This window comes from Phocoena sinus, chromosome 5 (assembly GCF_008692025.1).
Source record: "Phocoena sinus isolate mPhoSin1 chromosome 5, mPhoSin1.pri, whole genome shotgun sequence".
In the NCBI taxonomy this organism is placed as follows: domain Eukaryota; kingdom Metazoa; phylum Chordata; class Mammalia; order Artiodactyla; family Phocoenidae; genus Phocoena; species Phocoena sinus.
Genome location: NC_045767.1, coordinates 27,146,949 through 27,168,717, shown reverse-complemented (window position 1 = coordinate 27,168,717; position 21,769 = coordinate 27,146,949). Strand labels below are relative to the sequence as shown.

Sequence of the window (21,769 nt, the reverse complement as noted above, 5' to 3'; positions counted from 1 at the left end):
CTCCAACACTAACAGGTAGGTCTGGTTCAGTCTCCCCTGGGGTCACTGCTCCTTCCCCTGTGTCCCGATGCACACACTACTTTGTGTGTACCCTCCAAGAGTGAAGTCTCTGTTTCCCCCAGTCCTGTCAAAGTCCTGCAATCAATTCCCACGAGGCTTCAAAGTCTGATTCTCTGTGAATTCCTCCTCCCGTTGCCAGACCCCCAGGTTGGGATACCTGACGTGGGGCTCTGAACCTTTACTCCAGTGGGTGGACTTCTGTGGTATGAGTGTTCTCCAGTCTGTGAGTCACCCACCCACCAGTTATGGGATTTGATTGTACTGTGATTGCGTCCCTCCTACCTTCTCATTGTGGCTTCTCCTTTGTCTTTTGATGTGGGGTATCTTTTCTGGTGAGTTCTCGTGTCTTCCTGTCGATGATTGTCCAGCAGCTAGTTGTGATTCTGGTGTTCTCGCAAGAGGGAGTGAGAGCACGTCCTTCTACTCGGCCATCTTGTTTCCTCCCCTCTCTGATAGTTTCTTCCCTATAAATCATAACTGTTTTTGTGAGGCTAAGATTAAATGGATGACTCAGTATTTTCTTCTCTGGTAATTTCTCTAAGGAAATAATCAAGGATCTGTGCAAAAAGTTAGCTACAAGGATGTTCATTACTTATTGTTGATAGAATAAAAGTAAAAAGAAACATGCATGTTCACCAATAGAGAATTGGTTAAATAAGTAACGGTATATCATTTGGGTAAATAATTTAGTATGAGGTTACTAAAAGTAATGGTATAGGAGCATATTGTTTTTGTTTTTTTTTGCAGTACTCGGGCCTCTCACTGTTGTGGCCTCTCCCGTTGTGGAGCACAGGCTCCAATGCGCAGGCTCAGCGGCCATGGCTCACGGGCCCAGCCGCTCCGCGGCATGTGGGATCTTCCCGGACTGGGGCACGAACCCGTGTCCCCTGCATCGGCAGGCGGACTCTCAACCACTGCACCACCAGGGAAGCCCTAGGAGCATATTGAAATGAAATTTGTTTATTATATGCTAGCAAGTGAAAAAAGCAACTTATATAAGGAAACATATAGTATCATCTTATTTTTGTTTTATGTCTGTAATTGGGAGAACTGAACAGCGAGTTTTTCCTTCCTGTAGATGAAGAATGATAAAAACGAAAGATCCTCAGCATTTCAAGCCTCTCTTATGAAATAATCAGTCAAGGTAACAGGGCCGTGTCATTTTTCTAGTAAGCTTGGAGGAGAAGTAGGAAAGAAACCAAATCCGTTAAGAATGAGAAAGGCTGTTGGTGATCATGAGGCAACTAGCAATGTGTTTCCTTTTGTCAATGAAAATAATCAATAAACAATCTATAATAAGAATAGAAAAGAGTTTTATTTGAGCCAAACTGAGGACTAGCTTGGAAGCCCACTTCCCGGATTACTCTGAGAAACTGCTCCGGAGTAGCGGAGTTTTCAGCACAGTATTATATCTTGTCAGAGCAAAGAAAAGAACACTAAACACATCAGGGTTACATTACCTCAAAAAAGACAAAAAAAGGACAGTACATCATGTACATAGCAAGTTAGCATGGCCTTTCACCTGGGAAGGGAGTATTATCATCAAAGGATAACCAACACTGGCATGCCAGGAATAGAGGCACTTAATCTTTGGGGTTTTTTGGGTTTTTTTTTGGTACACGGGCCTCTCACTGTTGTGGTCTCTGCCTTTGCGGAGCACAGGCTCCGGACACGCAGGCTCAGCGGCCATGGCTCACGGGCCCAGCCGCTCCGCGGCATGTGGGATCTTCCCGGACCGGGACACGAACCTGTGTCCCCTGCATCGGCAGGCGGACTCTTAACCACTGCACCACCAGGGAAGCCCTTAATCTTTGTTTTTTAATATGGACTTAAAAAAAATTTATTTATTTACTTATTTATTAAGTTTTGGCTGCGTTGGGTCTTCTGTGCATGGGCTTTCTCTAGTTCTAGCAAGCGGGGGCTATTCTTCATTGCGGTGCACGGGCTTCTCATTATGGTGACTTCTCTTGTTGCGGAGCACAGGCTCTAGGTGTGTGGCTTCAGTAGTTGTGGTGCGCAGGCTTCAGTAGTTGTGGCACACGGGCTCTAGAGCGCAGGCTCAGTAGTTGTGGTGCATGGGCTTGGTTGCTCTGTGGCATGTGGGATCTTCCTGGACAAGGGATCGAAACCATGTCCCCTGCATTGACAGGTGGATTCTTAACCACTGCGCCACCAGTGAAGTCCAACATGGATATTCTTTACTTATGGTCATTGTGTCTTTTTCTCTAATAATTAAAGCAGATGTATGGTGTGTGTTTGATAGGCCACAAACAGGCTGTTTTAGTTAGCATCAAACGGAAGTTAACTCATGTATAAGCCAGAATGACTTCTCCATATCTCAATATGTGAAAATTTCTTTTTGAAAATTTCTTTTATCACTTTCTGTCTTGGAAGAATTAGTGTTTGTTCTTGGGAGGGTGTGTGTATTCATGCTTTTAACAGATATGTTAAAAACAAAAAAGTAAAAAAGAGTGAATGTGGAGCACAAAGGTGGGATTAACTCAAAAGAGAAACTTGAGGTTTCAGGCTGCTGGGATCTGGAGCTTCATAATCCCTCTTTCTTTTCACTCCCTCTTTCCTTCTTTCCTGCCAAGTGGCATCATTGAATCAGCGTAGAAATCATATAGGAAACATTATACAGTTGACCCTTGAACAACACGGAGGTTAGGGATGCTAACTCTCCATGCAGTCGGAAATCCTTGCATAATTTATAGTCAGCTTTCCCCATATACACGGTTCCTCCATATCTGCAGTTCTGCATCTGAGGATTCCAGCAGCCAGGATCCTGCAGTGGTGTCATGTTTACTACTGAAAAAAATCCACATGTAAGTGGATCTGTGCTCTTCAGACCTGCGTTGTTCAGGGGGAAACAGTACGAGGCAAGGAGGCTTCTGCAGCCTCCATGCCTCAAACCCTGGGGACGGCTCTTAGGGAATGGTAACAGATTGGGTGGTGAGAGACCGCTTTCTTGACGTCTACCAAGTGTCAGATATGTTTATTGTGTAAATTTTAAGGAGTTTGGTGGCCTTAGCATGAGTCAGCAGGGCAGCCAGTTTAGGAACAAGGTAGACGCCCACAGCGGCCATCTCCTGGCAAGGGGCCCTCTCCTGGGACAATTTTTATCACTGAGCCTGTGACAGAGTAGGTACTTGGTCAATGTTTCCTTCTGTCCTTGTTGCCTGCCTGTGAGGGTATTTAGTTTTGTTTTGTCTTTCCCACTCATCACGTTCCATTGCCAGCCCGGTGCCTGTTTGCCGTCCCAAAGCGCTTCGTTCTCCCTGTCTCTTCATATATATGTAAGCTTATGCCTGTGTATATTCAGCGTTTCATCTTTTAGCAGAGTGGTCTCAAGGTGGATGAGCTAATTTTCTTACAAACTGAATGAGGGGAGGTGGGAGCGTGAGATCAGTGGTCACTTTTCAAATTTGTCCTCTTAGCCCCGCACCCTAGAGGGAGCCCCTCCCTCATAGTTTGAGTAATAGGGAATCTAGTTCTTTTGTTTGGGGGTGAAGAGGTGCTTATGAATATATTCAAAGAGCAAATATGAAAGGAAGGTAAAGTCTGAGAATTAAGGCTTTTGGAAGAAAGACTGTGGTGACCAACCCCATCTTCAGTGGAAGATGCCTCTGAGTCACCTATATTTGTGACTGTGATACAAAGAGAGCATTGTACACATAGCATGTAATCACAAATCAGTTCTTCCCACACAACAGCAAACTGTTGCTTCAGACCCCGCAGGAACAGGTTCTAGAGATGAACTGCCTGTTCTTTTGTTCACTTTGTGGAGCAGAATCCAGTGGGTGGATGGTGAATAAGGTCTCTGATGTTTACTTAGTTGTTACACTCCCCGGGCTCGACACCCCCACTTTCCTACTTTACTTATTTAAAGTGATAAAAAAAGAAAAACAGCACTGAAGAAATTGATCACTAAATGTGGTTTCAGGCACCAAGTGTTCTTTACTTTTTTCTTTTTTTTTTCCGAGGTTTTCACTGAAGTTTGGGCAGGGTGTCTGGAGGGCTTAAATGGGCCCTTTTTGGGGGACTGGAGTTCTTGGAAGAACTTCCAGTGGAGTGAAATGACTAAACTTTCCTACTCCCGAGGAGTTCTGTGGGGGGAGAATTCACTGGGCACATCAGGAATATAACAAGAGAGAGGCTTCTGTGGATGAGATGTAGTTTGGAGGAGGTAACGATTCATTTTCCTTTTCTTTTTTCACCATTCTCATTACATGCATAGAATAGCAGCTTTAAAGGGGTCGATAAAAACAAAGATTTTTTTTGACATTCCCAATGTATTTGTTATACAATATTTGTGCCTAAACTTTTTGAAAGTTTGATCCAGTCTCTGTGCAGGTCTTCTCCCTTCCGTAGACACCCATAGTCTAAGGGGAAGTAGCCCACCCCTAGCCCTGGGGCAGGTCCTTATCAGTCTAAGCTGAACTGGGTAAGGCTTGTGACCTAAGAAATATTTCTTTGCTGGGGGGTGAGGGGTGGCAGGTAGAGGAGAGAGAGAGCAATCCAACCTTCCATTGGATGTTGTCCTGTCCGGATGTGTCACTAGAAGCCATGCCTTGTATTTTGGGACCGTGAGGTCTTTTAAACTGGATTATAAAGTTTATACCCTTGGAAGGGCAAGCTGAAAAATGTTTATGTTGTTGTCACTGAATTTATCGGGTTGTTTATCCAGATTGTTTATCAACCCTAGAACTAATTCATCCATCTCTCGTTCTGTGAAATAATGTATTTTCCTTGTTAAGCTATTTGGAATTCAGTTTTCTGTTCCTTGCAGCCTAAAAAAGTTCCAAATTTGTACATTGATGCTGAAAGTTTATTCTTTATAGTAAAGTTTTTTTTTTTTCCTTCTTCAAGTAATGATGATGTAGGCAGTTTACAACCCTTGGCATTACTCTGAGGCAACTCATATATGGGCTGGGATCCTCAGCTTTTCTAACTGTAAAAGAGGAGAGCAATTCATTAATTTATTTGTTCAACTACAAATTATTAAGCACCTACTATGTTCCAAACACAGTTCTATGAGCGGGGAATATATCATGAACAAGAAAGACAAAAATCTCCACCCTCATGAAATAGATAAAATGAGGAAACCATAAAATAGTCATTGTAAGGAGAAAAAAAAAATTGGGGAAGGAGGATATGAAGTGTCCTGTAGGAGAGTTACATCTGAAGTCTTGGATAAGATGGTTTGAAGTCTTAAATAAGATGGTCAGGGAAGGCTTTACTGAGAAAGTGACTATATTTTGCAAACAAATAAGTGAAGGAGACAGCCACTTGGATGTCTGAGGAAGAGTGTTTCAACACAGGAAAAGGCAAGTGCAAAGGCCCTGAGGTGGGAGCATCCATAAAGATAACAGGGAGCAGTATCAGGTCCAGCCTCCAAGGCCACTCTCAGGACTTTGGTTTTCACTCTGAGTGATAAGGGGAACTACTGGAGGGTTTTGTGCAGAGAAGTGACATGCTTTGACTTCTATTTTAACAGGCTCATTTCTAGCTGCTACATCAAGAGTAAACAGAAGAGAGATAAGAGTAGCTGAGAATCCAATTAGGGGGCTTATTCCAATAGTATAGAGAACACGAAGGTGATTTGGCCCAAGGGAGGTAGCAGAAGCCATTGTCAGAAGTCGTCAGATTCTGGTTATAATTTGGAGGTAAAAATGACGGGATTTCAAATAGAGGAATTAAAAGAGAGACCAAGATTTCTGGCCTGATCAGAGGAAGAGTTAAATTGCTAATTCTTGAGATATGGAAACAGCTCTAAGGGGAGCAGGTCTTGGCACAGACGACTAAAAGCTCGGCTTTGGACATTTTGGGATGCCTAGTAGATCTGCAATGTAGATTTTAGGTAGGCAGTTGGATCTACATGTTTGGAGTTTAAGAGAGTGATCCAGGCTGGAGATAACGACGTATTTGAGAGTCATTATAAAGTCATTGAGATTGGGTGCAATTATCCTGGGAGTGAGTGAATATAGAAAAAGTCGAAGCGTTCCAAAATTTAAAAGCCAGGCTGTTGAAAAGAGACCAGTTAGAGATTGGGAAGAAGCATCTAGAATGGTAGGAAGAAAGTTGGGCAAGTGTATTGTCTGAAGGACAAGAGAAAAATGTTTCAAGATTGAGACAGGAAGCTGTGTCAAATGCTGCTGAGAGAGCAGGTAAAATGAAGACTGAAAATTGGTCCCTGGAATGAATGACACGGTGGTCATCGGTGACTTTGGGAGAAACTGCTTTGTAGATTCGTGAGGGTGGGCTTAAGGGGACAGGAGGAGAGAGGTGGCAGACAGCAAGCGCATGCAGGCCTTTCAAGGAGGCTGGACATGAAGGAAAGAAACGGGGCGTTGGTGGGGATGTCTAGTGTAGAGGAAGCGATTTATGATGACGGGGTGTGGCGGGGAGACTTGCGATGCCTGCCAGCAGGTGTGAGGGGGAAGGGTGTCGGCCTCTGCCAGGTGCACAAACTATTTATCCACAGCAACGGGAGAGAAGGCCAGGTGCGTAGACAGAGATGCAGAGATGGCTTTATTTCTTGCTGTGAAGTCAGAAGCCGGGTCCTCAGGAGAACATTTCAGCTTACTTTTGAGAATTGTTTTATTTGACAGAAAAGCAGAAGTCCTGTAAATACTTCGTGCTGCTCTCTCGGGCCAGGGTGTTTTATGGCTGCTTATTGTTCTGGTCACGGACACATGGTTTAGTGTGCTGATATTCAGTATCTTTTTTTTTTTTTTAAATAAATATATATTCTCACTTTCATCTGACAAAGGAGACCATGGAAACTGAAACATTTGTAGAAGTCAGTAGAATTTTATTTAATGAAATCACTCAAAGGTTGTGCTTTCTGTGTTCACCCTTACATTATATAGTTTTTATTTACAGAGATTCAAAATTTCAGTTACTTTAGGCTAAGATTCCTTGAATTTCCCTAGAATATACTGATTTACTCCATTTAATTTTCCCTACTTTCGGCTAGATTACTACCTCGCTGTTCCTTATTTTGCTGCTGAGACATTTGAATATGAGTACATCCTTAGCAATGATCAGTAAATCTACCTAAACAGGGCAGCTCATATCAAAACAAGAGTTCTATACGCTTCTGAGTAAGGAATAACTAGAACATTGGGAGTATTACTATCAGTGATTAGAACAGTTAGAGCTGCTTTCATTTAATATTTTCCACCAAATATTATTCTAGGTACTCTGTACCTATTATCTCTAACCTTCACAATATCCTTATTGTTTTTTTCCTTCTCATTTTATAAACACGAAAACGAAGGTTCAGAGGGAAGAGGCAAATTGCTCAGAGTGTCAAAGACAACAACGACAGAACCGAACAATAAACCCAGGACTCCGATTGCACTGTGAGTTTCCCATTTATGGTTTGGCCATGGTTCAGCAACCACTGACAGCGTCTCCCTTCCTGGCTCTTATATGGAGCCACGGATACAAACACACAGTTCTTGCCTAGAGAGACATTACTCCAGTAGAGAACACACAAAGATGTATTTCCAAAACAATGTGGTTGGCAGAAGAGGTGAACACAAAGTATTGTCAGTACTGAGAGAGAGAGAGAGAGAGAGAGAGAGAGAGTGAGCTTAGAGCATGGTCTAGGGAGGTTTGCTGGAGGGGATGATAGTCTAAATTGAATTTCAAGGAATGAGTAAGAATTAGATTGAAGAAGTAGGGGAAGAATATTCTAGAAACATAAACGTGTGGTGCTTTTCATAAACTGAAAGAAGTTGAGTACTTCTGTACACTCAATTTCAAGTTGAGGGGTAGCGGGAGATGAGGCGCTTGCCTATATATTGGAGATGATAACACAGAAGTATTATATGGTCAGATTTGGGTTAAAAATGGAATCTAGCTAGCAGCCATGAGAAGGATGGAGTGGAAGGCACATTTAGAAATTTTTAGGACTCTTGTTTTAACTGCTTTGTTCTCAGAAAAATTTCCCTAGGAGAGACAGATTTTGTGCACACAGTAACTTGTCATTATCATCACCAAGTACGTTCTTAGAAGGAAGCTCGGTTCAGTAGCTTCATCTTTATGTCAAAGGTAAATTATGGACTAATGAGACCATATAGTGCCATTGGCACTAGCCAGCGTCACACATGCATAAATAAATACAGTACCTCTTAAAAATAAAAATGGACACATTGTCAGCAGAAATCACAAATTTATTAACTCTTAAATATATCAATCAGTCATTTACCATTATGGCAAGAAATATATACAGTGTCCCACGGTAAACTGCAGTGTTTCAAAATGAGAGAAGATAATTAATAAATGTGTAATTCAATTGTGGTGGAGAGAACAAATCACAATTTCCTCATGTCTTAGTGCGGAAGACAAACTTGATCTACAGTAATAATACTTCAACACCACATGCTAAAAGTGTAAAAAAAAAAAAAAAAAACACCCTATACCTATTTTGTTAAAAAATACATGTATGCCACGTATAGCTGCTGCACAAAAAGGTAAAAGAAATTAAAAAGGGAAAAATGAGGCCATTATTTTTTCACAGATCTCATTGGCAGGTTAACATGGCCCAATACATTTACTGTATATATTTTATTTTAAATATATATTGTTTTAAATCGTGTAATAATTATCAGAAAAGCTTCAATCCATCTACCATACATCCACTAGCAACAATATCTAAGGTGATTAGTAATCAACACAGAAAGGTGAAATGAGAGAAAAGAGGGAGGGTTGATTTTTCGATTTTTTTGCTTCTGCTTTAAAAATAGGCTTCTGAGGCTTGTGAATTACTATTGTTAAAATAACGCTGATGAAGATACCATGCACTATAAAGCATTTCAGGGAGGAGAAAAAGCCCCACAGGAACTGAGTAAACAAAGGAGAAATGAGAAGCGCACAGAGAAAACAGGGACAATCCCGCCCGCACCCGCACCACCCCCCCCCCCCCCCCCCCCCCCGCCTTTTTTTAAATAGGAAAATGCTAACTCCTCGAAGGAAGATAATGTTACTCTGACACATGAGATAAGCTACAAAAGCACAAGTCACAGAGACAGAGTTCAAAACAAACACTTAGGAGAATGGAAAACACCCGCAGGCCTCTCTAACTTCAGAAAACTACCCAGTGATGACACAGGAGGCGCGCATCCTGCAAGGCAGAAGGAAGTGCCTTTGCACAAAATCCTGATCTACGACCAACTTGGTACTCTCCTGGCAACTGCACCAATCAGTAAGACGTGGTGCAGGTACGGTAGGAACCTACTTGCTTTTATTCTAAGTTTAAACAATTCTAATACCTCCAACATAGTTAGGATCCCTACGTCCAAACTCGAGCAGAATTACAAACTTTTGAAATCTTCTTGACATCATTTTTATGGGCCCAGAAGATGATCAAAGCACTAGTTTAGCCACCTCCAAAAGGCCTGTTTTTATTTTACCTTCATTATGCAAATTTCACTTTTCTCACACTACTAGACAAAAAGAGAAAAAAGAATGAAAAACAGAAAAATATAAAGGAAGCAAACAAAAGTAATAAAGAAATAGGAGAAAATGAAGAAAAAAGAGCATAGGTTTGAGAAAGGAACAAAAAATTCAGCAAATTTCACCAGAACAGTGCAAGTATACCCTAAAGTGATCAAACTTGTCAATGACGTGAATTTTTCCAGTTTACACAGTTTGACCAAAAAAGACATGACTTTAGGTAGTAGCAAACCCACCGATTCTCGCTTCCACATTCATAAGTGATTCTGCCCACATATCAATCCCTTTAATTGTTAAACAGCAACACAGCTTTCAGTGAAATATCATCCGTTTCAACCAGGATCACACCAGGAAACTGAAGGTAATTTCTTTTGCCTTTTTTTGTTAAACAAAAAAGCTAAAACAGGTGAACAGCAAAGAGTTTTTAAAAACTTACATTTCTGTTACAAACTGTCATTCAAAGAACGATAATTTTGAAGTCTGTTAAGTCTTGGCATAAGCAGAGAAACCGGATGAGTAGGTTTGTACTTGGAGTATTGTGGAATTTTGTCTGACCTCCCCCTATTGTTTGCCAACAGTGATTGAAGTTTGCATGGAACATCTCCATAGTTGAAGTGTAAACAATGTATAGGAAGGAATATATGACAAGATGATGCATCACATGTGCATTACACGTAGGACCTTCACAACTTCATGCACTCAGAAACATGCATGAAGAGGAGGAGAGGACGGCCCAGGGTTACCATCCAGGTGAGAACAGAGAATGCAGAAGTGGCACTGTTGATACTTAGCTGAAAGGAGAGAGGGGAGACATAAATTAAACTGTTTTACAAAGTATCATCAAATTGCTTTGCCAAAGATTAGGCTAGGCTACGATTTTATAACTCAGCAGTTAAGTAATAGATCGAAAATGCTACGTATAAGAGATCTTTGCTTGCAGTCATTAAAAGAGAAAATGCACAATGTTAAGCAATTTCTACTTTAATTTGTCAATTTGTCCACACAGAGCTAAGCTAAAAATAGACAGGGACTCAGGCTGCAAGCACATGATGAAATCTAAACATACCGTTCAAGCATTCATGTTTACCAGACAAATTAATAAACGAATAGCATTATTTGGTTGAAAGAGACGAAAAGTTTAAATGCATCCTTTAGCTTCTGTCATTATTCTTAGACTCTGCTGGAAATCAAACCTAGAAGTCAATTTTACAGCCTCAGAAGTAGGGAAAACACGATTATTCTTATTTAATTGGAGGTCTTCTTTCTTTAAACCAACAGCTGGGAGCACTACCTCTTCCAAGGTCTGACAAGGTTCAGTGCTTTGAATGGGGAAAAAAATTCACAAGAGTACCGCACGTATCTGATTCTAATCCAAGGTAAGAAGCAAATCTTAGGAAATAACAATGCAGGCATGAATTGAATTACAGTCAACTTCCAATTATCCTCTGGAATTACTCACTTTGTTTTAAATTTCAGCTTGACTTCCTCCTCGCGGTCAAATACCATTATACTCAGTCAGGCAGAGCCAATTAGTCTAGTGTTAACCTTAGCCAAGAGCAGAACAGGAACTGTAACCTCTTGTAAAACAGTAAGACTCCAGAAGATCCTAGAGCCTGATATAAATCAGTTCTGGATAATTGAGAGTTGTCTGAATTGACCCAAAGAGAATTGACTTTTGACGTGAGAACTCCAGGATATTCCAAACCTGCCACAATCCATGTGCTGAAGGTAGGGTCTCCTCAGCACTTTAGTACCTTGAAAATATGGGTTATGCTACACAATGGTGCCAACCATTAGACTCAAGAGCTCATGCAAATATGGTTTTCACTGAAATAATGTGAGGAAATATCCTCAAAGGGAGGAAAAACAGCCATGCAGCTTTTCAGCCATTAGCTCCAATCACAAAGTATCATGGAGCAGGGTGTTACTTACAAGACCCACATGGGAATGGTTTTCAGGCCTTAGATGTTTTGCCACAAAGAGGTGCTTCCTGAGAAGTTTTCTTTCCCATTTGGAATACAAGATGGCCTATTAAGAGAAGCCCCATTTAAGCCACCTGGCATAAAATGAAGTTTTCTTAAATAGGCTCTATCCCATAAACACTTTAGGGAATTGTAGAAAAGCCTAACCTAGTACTGAATGAATGTAATCCCTTCTGTATTAACTGGAAATTGGTGCTGTACCTCTTTGGGGTAAAAAACACAGAAATGCACAAAAACAGGTGTCTTCATTATCGTTACCTTCCTTTGGTCTTTCTCTTAATTACTTAGCTATTTTATTTTTTGGAGTGAATTTCAACCTTTTTTTTTTTTTTTCCTTACCCACTTTTTACAAATCCAACAGTGATACATAATAAGGCTATAGAGAAGGCCATTGAAAACCACTGTGGTGGGACATTATTAAACTAAGACATTTTGATGGATTCTCTGGAGTGAATTGAATGGCTGTTTGTGTGGCCTTAATTCCCCATCCCATGCCCCCCAGATATTACCAGGTAATCCTGGTGAGAGAATCTGGAATGAGATCCACAGTTGGCCGAACGTCTACTGATTCTGAACACCCCTTCTTGTTCTCATCTCACCCCACTTTCCTGACGCAACCTCAATTCCCATGATTCCCCTTGACTCGAGCTGGAGCCAGCCTTCCTTACTGACAATCCTCTACTACAGGAAGCTAACATCTGATCCTGTGCTTTTCCTCACGATGCCCCTTGAACTTGGACTATCTTCCTTTTTGTTCTTTCTATCCTTCCATTTCTCCAAATTCCACTCCTCACTTAAGACCTTGTTCAAAATTCTTTTAAACACAGTATACTTCCAAACTGTTATAAACAGTTTGCTACATTAGTCATTCATTCCCTTCTACACTGAAGTTGATTATAAACTTTGTTTTTTTCTTTGGTATTGGTGATAAGCTGCTTTCTAAACTAGAATATAAGTTCCTTAAGGGCATACATCTTTCACCTTGCATTTTACCTGGCACATTTTACATGCACCTATGTGATGTGCAATAAGTATGTCTAATTATTGATTGGAAGAGCAGACATGACATCTGAGGTAGAGTGGTGTAGTGAGAAAGATACTGAAATACCTAATACTTGCATCTTAAATGCTGTATTTCATAAATTTCTCGTAATTGAGCACCCGTAGAAAAAACAGTCTATGAAATGAAGCTCCTGATATTATACAGCCTCCCCACAGTATCTGGGGGGGGGGGGATTGGTTTCAGAACCCCCGAGGATATCAAAATTTGCAGATGCTCAAGTTCCTTATATAAAATGGCACAGTATTTCATATAACCTACACACATCCTCCCATATACTTTAAATAATCTCTAGTTTACTTATAATACCTAACAAACACAATGTAAATGCTATGTAAATAGTTTCCTGCAAGACAAATTTAAGTTGTGCTTTTTGAAACTTACTGGAATTTCTCCACCCCTGAAAATTTTTGATCTGAGGCTGGTTGAATCTGTGTGTAAGGAAACCATGGATAAGGAGGGTCAACTGTATTGGTCATTTTAGAAACTTTTTCCCCTAATTTTTCCCCTTCCTCTGCCAATTGTGACAATGAAGTCATAAATAGTTTACCTTATTATATGAATTCTCCCTGATTTTTTAACCATAAGAGAAATCAGCGTAATAGGGTATCCTCTAATTCCTGTCTAAAACTATTGTGTACTTTCTAGGGCAAGTTTCAACCCACAAAAGGCTAGTCTGATTGATCTTTCTGGAGAATTATAGACTGCTTCTCATGAAACATTAATTCCACCAGTGTAACTCCCACCAGTGTAACTGACCACTAAATGACCACTAGCATTAAGTAACAGATGCCATGCTATTAACAATGGAATAAGTAAAAGACGGTGACCAGGGGTATATTAACAAAGAAGCTGACAGCCTGGAAATATTTACTTGATGGGTACTGTTCGCGACCCCGAGCGATGAAAATGAACATTCTGCCACTTTCCATCCCGGCGGTGCCACACACGTGTCTCTTCTGACTGCATTGTTTTTGGCATTCCGCTGCCATCCATGTACTGTGTGAGCCTAATGTATGCTATGCAGGCAGCATCATCGCCTACCAGATGTACGTGGGGGTTCAGGATAATAGTGTGGATTGGTTTATTGCTTTTGGACAAAGCTGAAAGAGAACAACATGGAAAAGAGAATTTAGTTTCTATGTAAAGTAAACCAAAACCAGTAATAACTTCAGTTGGGACCAATAAATAGAATGCCATTCATTCATTCAACTATTAGTTGTTTGCATTAATTGAATGCCTGGTACTGTGCAAAGTATAAAGAAAGAAAAAGAGAGCAGAAGTAAATAGAGTCATTATTTTCTTTGACTCCCTTTGTAGTTAAATTGTATGCCACTCTGAAAACTTTGAGAAAGCTGGAGCGGCATATTTATATTGGGAAGTGGTTAGGAACAAGCCACAATATGAAAAGAGATGGAGAAGGGCTGGCCCAGGTACATGGAGCAGTTCCTGTCTTTCCGGTGAAGGAACCACTGGGGCAGCTGACAGGGTATCCTGTGGGCTTGTTCGTTTTTTTGTTAGTTGGTGAAGTACATGGGACAAGGGGAACATATCAAGCATGGAGACTGCTGTCTCTAAACAGGCTGTTTGTTTCCCCTTCTCATCCTGTGGCTCCTTTATTTAGTAGCGTCCATTCTATGTTAGTCCAGCTGTGGTTATCCAGTAAAAACCCAAAATTTGGTGTTGGCCATATAGCCTGATTCTGATTCTCTAGCTCTTTTCTTTGGGTGAGCAGCCCTCACTGGGCTCCAGCCTTTGTTGTTTTGACAATAGCTATTTATTCTAGTTATTCAATGACTGAGATATGAAGATTTAGTGCAGATGATTGATGCTGCTGCTCTCTTAGATCACTAAAACAGGTAGAACTGTTTTACCTGTTAACCAAACACGTCCTCCATTTTCAGAAAAGATCTGAATAAATTACTTAGTGCTACAGTCATGTAAAAAATAATATCCCATTATGAAGAATATGTATTTATGGAAAGTAATGATGTACAGTGTCACGTTGAGGTAAGTTAAAATATTAATGGGTTAATTATTCTTTTACTACAGGTGAGATGGTGTCAATCGAGAGTCAACTGAAGAAAAACATTATGAGATGCTGTCAATCACAGTGCGGGATGGAACAGAGAGAACATTTACTGAAGCTTTGTTAAGGCCAATTTACCACATAATTATCTTTGCTTGCAAATGTCCAGTGCATATAAGACAAAGCAATTCATTAAATGTAAAAATCCATGCCAAGGCAGACATTTTCAGTGCTTATAATTACTGGACGTGAGCTTGATTATCCTAATCATTACTACAATTCCTCTTTAATTCATCAAAATCTCACTGCAAAAGGTGAATTCCCTCCCTGCATGATACCTAATGTCGTTATGTATGAGGGAAGGGAGCATAAAAGAAAGAAACTTCTGGTCTACACTTTTCTTGGTGACCTGAAGGAATTCTGCAGGAGTTTCTTTTGTCACTTTCTCTTTCCTCTGAGACCATTAAAATTCTTGTAATTGGAACTGAAATATTTATCTGATTACTCATCTTCATTTATATTTTACCTTGAAAAGGAGCATTAATTACGCTTGAAAGCCCTCCTCGATGTCAAATATTCTGGCATGCTGTGGTTTTTTATCTTTTCATATACAAACAATGTTTTATGAAAACCATTTTCATAAAACAATGTTTTATGAAAAATTCAACAATTTTTGGTCACTCATTTCACAGCTTATATTATACATTCACTGGGACTTCTATGGGGTATATTCAATCAACATCACTTTTTTATATAAACAGATACTTTTCAAAACATATCAAAACTCTTTAAGGCTGTCATGTTTTTCAATTTCAAATACAAAAATATAAAAATACGATGCAAAATGCTGGACTAAGGTAAAAACTCTCATTGCAGCAAAGAGTCAAAGAATCTGTAAATTTGGGAGAAATTCAAAGAGAATTTGGAAAAGGCATGATAGTAAATTTAGAATAAATGTACCATTCTCAAAGTAGAATCGATGAAAGTCCATCCCTTCCACTAAATTACCCAAAGCTTCAGGTTCAAAAGCAGTAAGGCCTGGGTCACAGATTTTCCTGTAGGAAAAAAAATAATAAATGAGTTAATGTATTTCGTTGTTTCACAGTATCTATTCTTATTTATCAGCCAATGAAGGAGTTTTTTTAAAAATATAAAATTTCTATCACAGGGCTTGGCAAGGCAGTTTGAGGAGCAGACCCTAAAAAGGAATATTGCAGAGACCTCAGACAGGGGCGAGACAATAAAACCAGCTCCAGCAGGCGGTAATCTATCACACTTTAGGAAGTTTCCTTTTTTAAAATGCCTACTTTGCAATTTCCAAGGTGAACTCTCTAGGCTTTCCCCAGTTTTTCTAATTCCTTAGTTTTTTAGTTATGAGTTTATTATTTTTTAAATGCTCTCCAAGTCCAAGCTACCCTCCAAGTCCTATAAAATCAACTTTGGCTCTGAAATTAAATACTTTCGGAATAATTTTTGACATCATCTACATTCATATCAAACATGTATATAGGATTGATTTGAAGGCAGGTGTCACATCCTACACTTTCTGGCAATGTCTGACAGACTTAAGTAACCTTTAATTAACAAGCTTAATTAACTTAAAATTAATGAGATTCAAATGCACATTAGTTTTCTTTTTAATCCTAGAAATGTAATTCAAGAAAAACATATACTATTTTAAATATTCAGAGAAAGCCGATGGGCTTTCTTGGAAAATTTTATTTATTCAATGAAGAATTGTTAAACACCTACTATGTAGCAGATATTCTTTGAAACAATTATAACACAACAATTAATACTGGAATGGAAATAAATACGAAGTGCTCAAAAACCAGATGACATATATGTGAGAAAGGAAAGTTGAGCTGGGCTTTCTGGAATGAGTAGGAGTTTTCCAGGTGTGTGGAAGGGGGTAGGCAGAGGAGGGCAGCAAGTACAATGGCAGAGTATGGTTGGGGAATGATGGGTAGTTGCTTGATATGGTGAGCACTGGGTCTGGGTATGTTTATAAGTCCCATGGAAACAGAGGAGAAAATATTTCCTTGGGCCTGTGGTGATCAGCTTAGGCTTCTCACAGAAGGTGCCGTAAAATCTGGATTTGAAGAATTAGTAGTTCACAAAGTTAGATAAAAGGAATACGTACTGAAAGATTTTGGATCATTTATTAATTTGGTGGGGCTACATCTAATTTCGTATGGAAATTGCCCATTTGGGAGGCAAAATGTTTTAACTGTTCAACAGAAATGCAAGTTTCAAAAGGCTCACTCATTATGGTTCTTGAACGTATGGTTCACAGAATTTTGGAATTGATTATTTTTTAAGAATACATTTAAAGTAAAAAATCACAGTGGTTATTTGTTGTGGTAAAGAAAGCCTTAGTTGCGGGTGGGTATTTTAAACTTTGCCTCAGACTTCCTGGGGGGCAGGTATTAAAGCTCAAAGTTAAATATACATAATCTCTTTCTAAGTAGTAAAATGGGAAAAACAATGTTCCCATGGTAACAGGACTTTATTCTGCCAGGGGCTATTACTTTATCTATAAATATGACTTTTGGTTGTCAACATTAGTGAATCAAAATTTTTTACTACTTTATATCAGCACCAAAATCACCTGAGAGGGGCTTCCCTGGTGGCGCAGTGGTTGAGAATCTGCCTGCTAATGCAGGGGACACGGGTTCGAGCCCTGGTCTGGGAAGTTCCCACATGCCACGGAGCAACTAGGCCCGTGAGCCACAACTACTGAGCCTGCGCGTCTGGAGCCTGTGCTCCACAACAAGAGAGTCCGCGATAGTGAGAGGCCCGTGCACCGGTGATGAAGAGTGGCCCCCGCTTGCCAAAACTAGAGAAAGCCCTCACACAGAAACGAAGACCCAACACAGTCCAAAATAAATAAATTAATTAATAAACTCCTATCCCCAACATCATAAAAAAAAAAAAAGTCACCTGAGAATCACTGTACTATGATGGACCTTTTTACCCAGCCATTGAGTCAAAATACTTGAAAACTTGTTCATGCGTTCTTTCTCTCTCTCATGTTTCTTCTATGTAAGTAATGTATGTATGTGTATCTCTCTCTCCTATCACAGGCTTTGGATTAATAAAAGATTCACAAAGCTGCCACTTGACCTGTGGGTGTGTATGCTCTGAACAGGTGTTCTAAGGACCAGCTGACAGGGCTGTACCAATACATTCTACCATGCAAAAAGCTCCCAAATGGAAGGTCCTCTTGGATTACCCCTGGGTCTGAGTGTACAAAATCAAGCCAGATTACAGTCAAAGGAATTCGTAAACTGATGTGATTCCAAGGAATTGCATTATTTAAAATACCCTATTTTAAAGTGTCTGAGAATATAGGAAATGCTATATTTTGCCACTTTTTCCTGGCTAACAACACCAACAAAACACACTCTACCAATCCGCAGGGGAATGTTATTCCAAAAGATTTTTATCCTAAGTATATTATATTTGAAGCATCATATTGGGTCTAACAAAGTTATATCAGCAGAAAGAATAGAAGGGAACAGGTCTTACGGCACAGAATTCTAAACAGCTCTTTAACAACTGTTCAACTGTTTAATTCTCTGACAACAAACAGTGTTCTTTTAAACTGCATTTCTTACTAGTTCTTTCATTCTAAGTATACTTTTATTAGGTCCTGTTAAAGAATTGATAAACACAAATATATATATATGTATATACTTGTGTTTGTATGTATTTGCACACACATTAATTTATAAGAAGCAGTCCTAGATTTAATTTAGTTCTTATATTCAGTTACTCTCTTCCATATTTTATATTTGGCTATCTATTTGTAACTGATGATAAAAAATATCTTCTTATTATACAAAACTTGGAAGGAAGCAGGAAATAAAAAACAAAACACAGTTTCATCTCCCAGAGGCAATATCTTTTTTCCTTTTAAAAACCAATTTGTCATATTTCATTCTGTTTTTATATTTTCTCTTATGTAGTTGGAATAATTATGTACGCACACGTTTATATCCTGCTTTATCTTCAGTGAATACTCGTAAGCGTTTTGCCAGATCGCTAGAAATTCTGCATAAGTATCCACGGTACGAAACACACCACAGATTAATGTTACCATAATGTTGGACATATAAGCTGTTTATAATTTTTCACTATTTTGAATATTGATTCCATAAATATCTTTGTTCACACTTTTTGTCCCTGTTTTAAATTCAAAATCCATGCCCATGTTAAATTTATTTTTTTTGCATTACGCGGGCCTCTCACCGCTGTGGCCTCTCCTGTTGCGGAGCACAGGCTCCGGACGCGCAGGCTCAGCAGCCATGGCTCACGGGCCCAGCCGCTCCGCGGCATGTGGGATCCTCCCGGACCAGGGCACGAACCCGTGTCCCCTGCATCGGCAGGCGGACCCTCAACCACTGCTCCACCAGGAAAGCCCTAAATTTTTATAACTAGGAACATAGGGTTAAAGTAGTGATTTGAACCTTTGGAAACACTTCCTGGTATAGAACTGCGACCCAAACCCCTGCTGTCACCACCACTCTGAAAGTCTGTCCCCATTTATACTCCATCAGGTGGTGGGAAAAGTCACTATTGTCCTGCAGTATCTGTCCCCCTTTGGTGATCAGTGGAGTTTTTATCCATGCTGATTTGATCGGCAGAAAACCCTCCTTCAGATTTGCACACAACTAGTGGACATCAACATGCTTTCATTAGTTTACCTGTCATTCATATTTCCTCTTTTGCTAATCGCTCAGTTCCTTTACCTATTTTTCCACTTTTCAACCTTATCTTCTCAATCTAAATTAACTTTTGACACGTTTTACAAATATTTTTCTGTTTTTTTGGTCTGTTTTATTTTGGCTTTAAAAAAAATTAAAGTATATTAAGTTTCATCTATTTAGGTAGCCTAATCATTTCACTTTTTCATTTCACTGACTTCCCCTGCTTTTAAACGTAGATCTTTCCAACCAGAGATCAAACTCTTTTCTGCATTTAACACTTTCATTCAAGAGGACCTCACTAGTATGGTATAAGGGGAAAGCTGAGAACTGATTTTTTTCTCCACTCAAATAACTAACTTATTGACCCACGTTCTTTGCACAATAAGCCTTCACGCCCTATTTGAAAGCTTTACTTTTATTTGATCAAAGTGACTTCCTTCAACACCTATGGTAAACTTTAAATTTAACGTTAGAACGCTTTCTTCAAATACAATTTTATCTAAGAGGCAAACCCCTAAAAGAGATGAAGATAAAGTTGAGCTGTGCTGGCTGGAAAGGGAAAAGGCTGCCAGACGCTGCCTCCTACTCTTTCTCTGTCCCATCACCTCTGCAGAACTGCGAGGAAAAACATCTCTTAAGCCAAGTGCACTATTTACGTGCTTTCGTGTTTCTTGTGTGTTTGCTCTCATGGATTGCTCTGCCTGGAATGCCTTCTCTCACATGGAGGTGCCAGAGGGTCAGGCTTCTGTGCACTGACAAAGAAATCCCAATCCTCCTATCAGAAGTCGCATCTTCTCTCTCTGAAATCTTAATTACATTTATTTCTCTCCTAGAGGCACCTGAGTCATGTATACGTTGGAATGAAGCTATTGTGGGTGTATCAAACCTGGCGTTAAATATACACGAGTCAGGTACATTGAAGAATGCATTCATATAGAAAATACTTTGTCATATGCGTGAAAGCAAAATAAAGGTGCCTCTACTCACGTGTAAGCTTCAAAGTCCCCGTTGTTGATAGCTTCGATGAGTTGTTCAGTAACTTTGATAATCTCTTGCTTTCGTGCTAAAGGCAAAGATAAAGAGTTGGGTGAGAATAAAGGGCAAAAGCCATATAAAATTACTCTAATGGTACTGCTATTTTCTTTAAACAGGGTATTACCAGTTAAGACACATCCCTCTCAGAATCTTGGTGTTATCCTCTCTACAGTCTTGCTGCTCAAACGCACAGATCAACATTAGGTCCCTCTTCTGGGAGCCTGGCAGAAACACAGATTCTCAGGTCCTACTCCAGACCTACAGTTTCAGAATCTGTATTTTACCAGGACCCTCAGGTAAGCATGTTCATGTTGGAGAAGCACTGCTGCCCTCCCTTTGTTAGAAAACGACAGTCACCCAGAAGGTCAAGGCTATATTTTTAAAAAGTAGTTCTTATTACCTTTACCAACATCATTGAGTTTACGAACATTTTTGTGTTATTTTAATCTATCTTCACAGTATAGCTGACATCTTGCATTGAGACATTTAGCTTTAATTATTTGCATTTTTTTATTGTCCAGCTCAACTAACCCTACAAAAGAGGATGCTAACGCTGTAATTGCCATCATATTTAGATAAATAGCCTTCCATAAACTGTAAATTGGAAAAAGAAGGTATGAATCAATGCTGTGGATGGAGATGGAAGTCCCCCCATATGGCTGTCAACTCTGACAACAAACATGATTTGTTTCTATTTCTAGCCCATAACCGGTAAAATTATTAATAGTTGGCTTGGCTCAAATCCCACCTACTTCATCTGCCTCAAGTGTTCTTTCCCATTTTGGAAAGCCTACCTTGTATTATTCATTTGGCAATTAAGCATATGCTATATACCATGACAACTTCTTTAAATTATTGTTTTAAATTGTTACTTAACTTGGTTTACTGTGTAATGTCTTCCTAGTTAAATTAAAAGCTCCCTGTGGGCAAAGAACACGTTATTTCTTTGTATCCTCGAAAAAGCTTTATCCAATGTCTTTAATAAAACAGATGCTCAATAAGTTGAATTTGATCAACTGATTTGATAACCTTTTCCTGATTTCAGAACAGTATTCTCTTAATAAGGAAATAAAGGCATGAAATATTTTAAAAATTAAATTTAATTGAATTTTGTTTAAAGAACATTGTGATACTTTCTTTTTTTTTTTTTTTTTTTTTTTTTTCTTTTTTCTTTTGTGGTACGTGGGCCTCTCACTGTTGTGGCCTCTCCCGTCGCGGAGCACAGGCTCCGGACACGCAGGCTCAGCGGCCATGGCTTATGGGCCCAGCCGCTCCGCGGCATGTGGGATCTTCCCGGACTGGGGCACGAACCCGTGTCCCCTGCATCGGCAGGCGGACTCTCAACCACTGTGCCACCAGGGAAGCCCCTGTGATACTTTCTTAAATCACTGGAAATAAACTGGGGGTAATCACAAAAAGTTATTTC

General features: G+C 39.7%; 1 protein-coding gene across 12 annotated transcripts in view; it reads right to left on the bottom strand.

Annotated features, from left to right (window-relative positions):
- Nucleotides 1-8,224: 8,224 nt before the first annotated feature.
- The window catches only part of CAMK2D (calcium/calmodulin dependent protein kinase II delta), a 468,012-nt gene continuing 454,467 nt past the window's right edge, over nucleotides 8,225-21,769 (bottom strand). For 7 of the 12 annotated variants that reach the window (XM_032632322.1, XM_032632321.1, XM_032632327.1 and 4 more), the window contains 5 exons: nucleotides 20,296-20,371; nucleotides 15,557-15,651; nucleotides 13,442-13,670; nucleotides 11,458-11,553; nucleotides 8,226-10,316 (listed from right to left, as the gene is read on the bottom strand). In XM_032632322.1, coding sequence (XP_032488213.1) covers nucleotides 11,487-11,553; nucleotides 13,442-13,670; nucleotides 15,557-15,651; nucleotides 20,296-20,371 — 467 coding nt within the window. In that variant the 3' untranslated portion in view covers nucleotides 8,226-10,316; nucleotides 11,458-11,486. Of the gene's footprint in view, nucleotides 10,317-11,457; nucleotides 11,554-12,709; nucleotides 13,671-15,556; nucleotides 15,652-20,295; nucleotides 20,372-21,769 lie in introns of those variants that run through there. The other 5 variants (XM_032632328.1, XM_032632331.1, XM_032632323.1 and 2 more) reach the window with 5 other exon arrangements.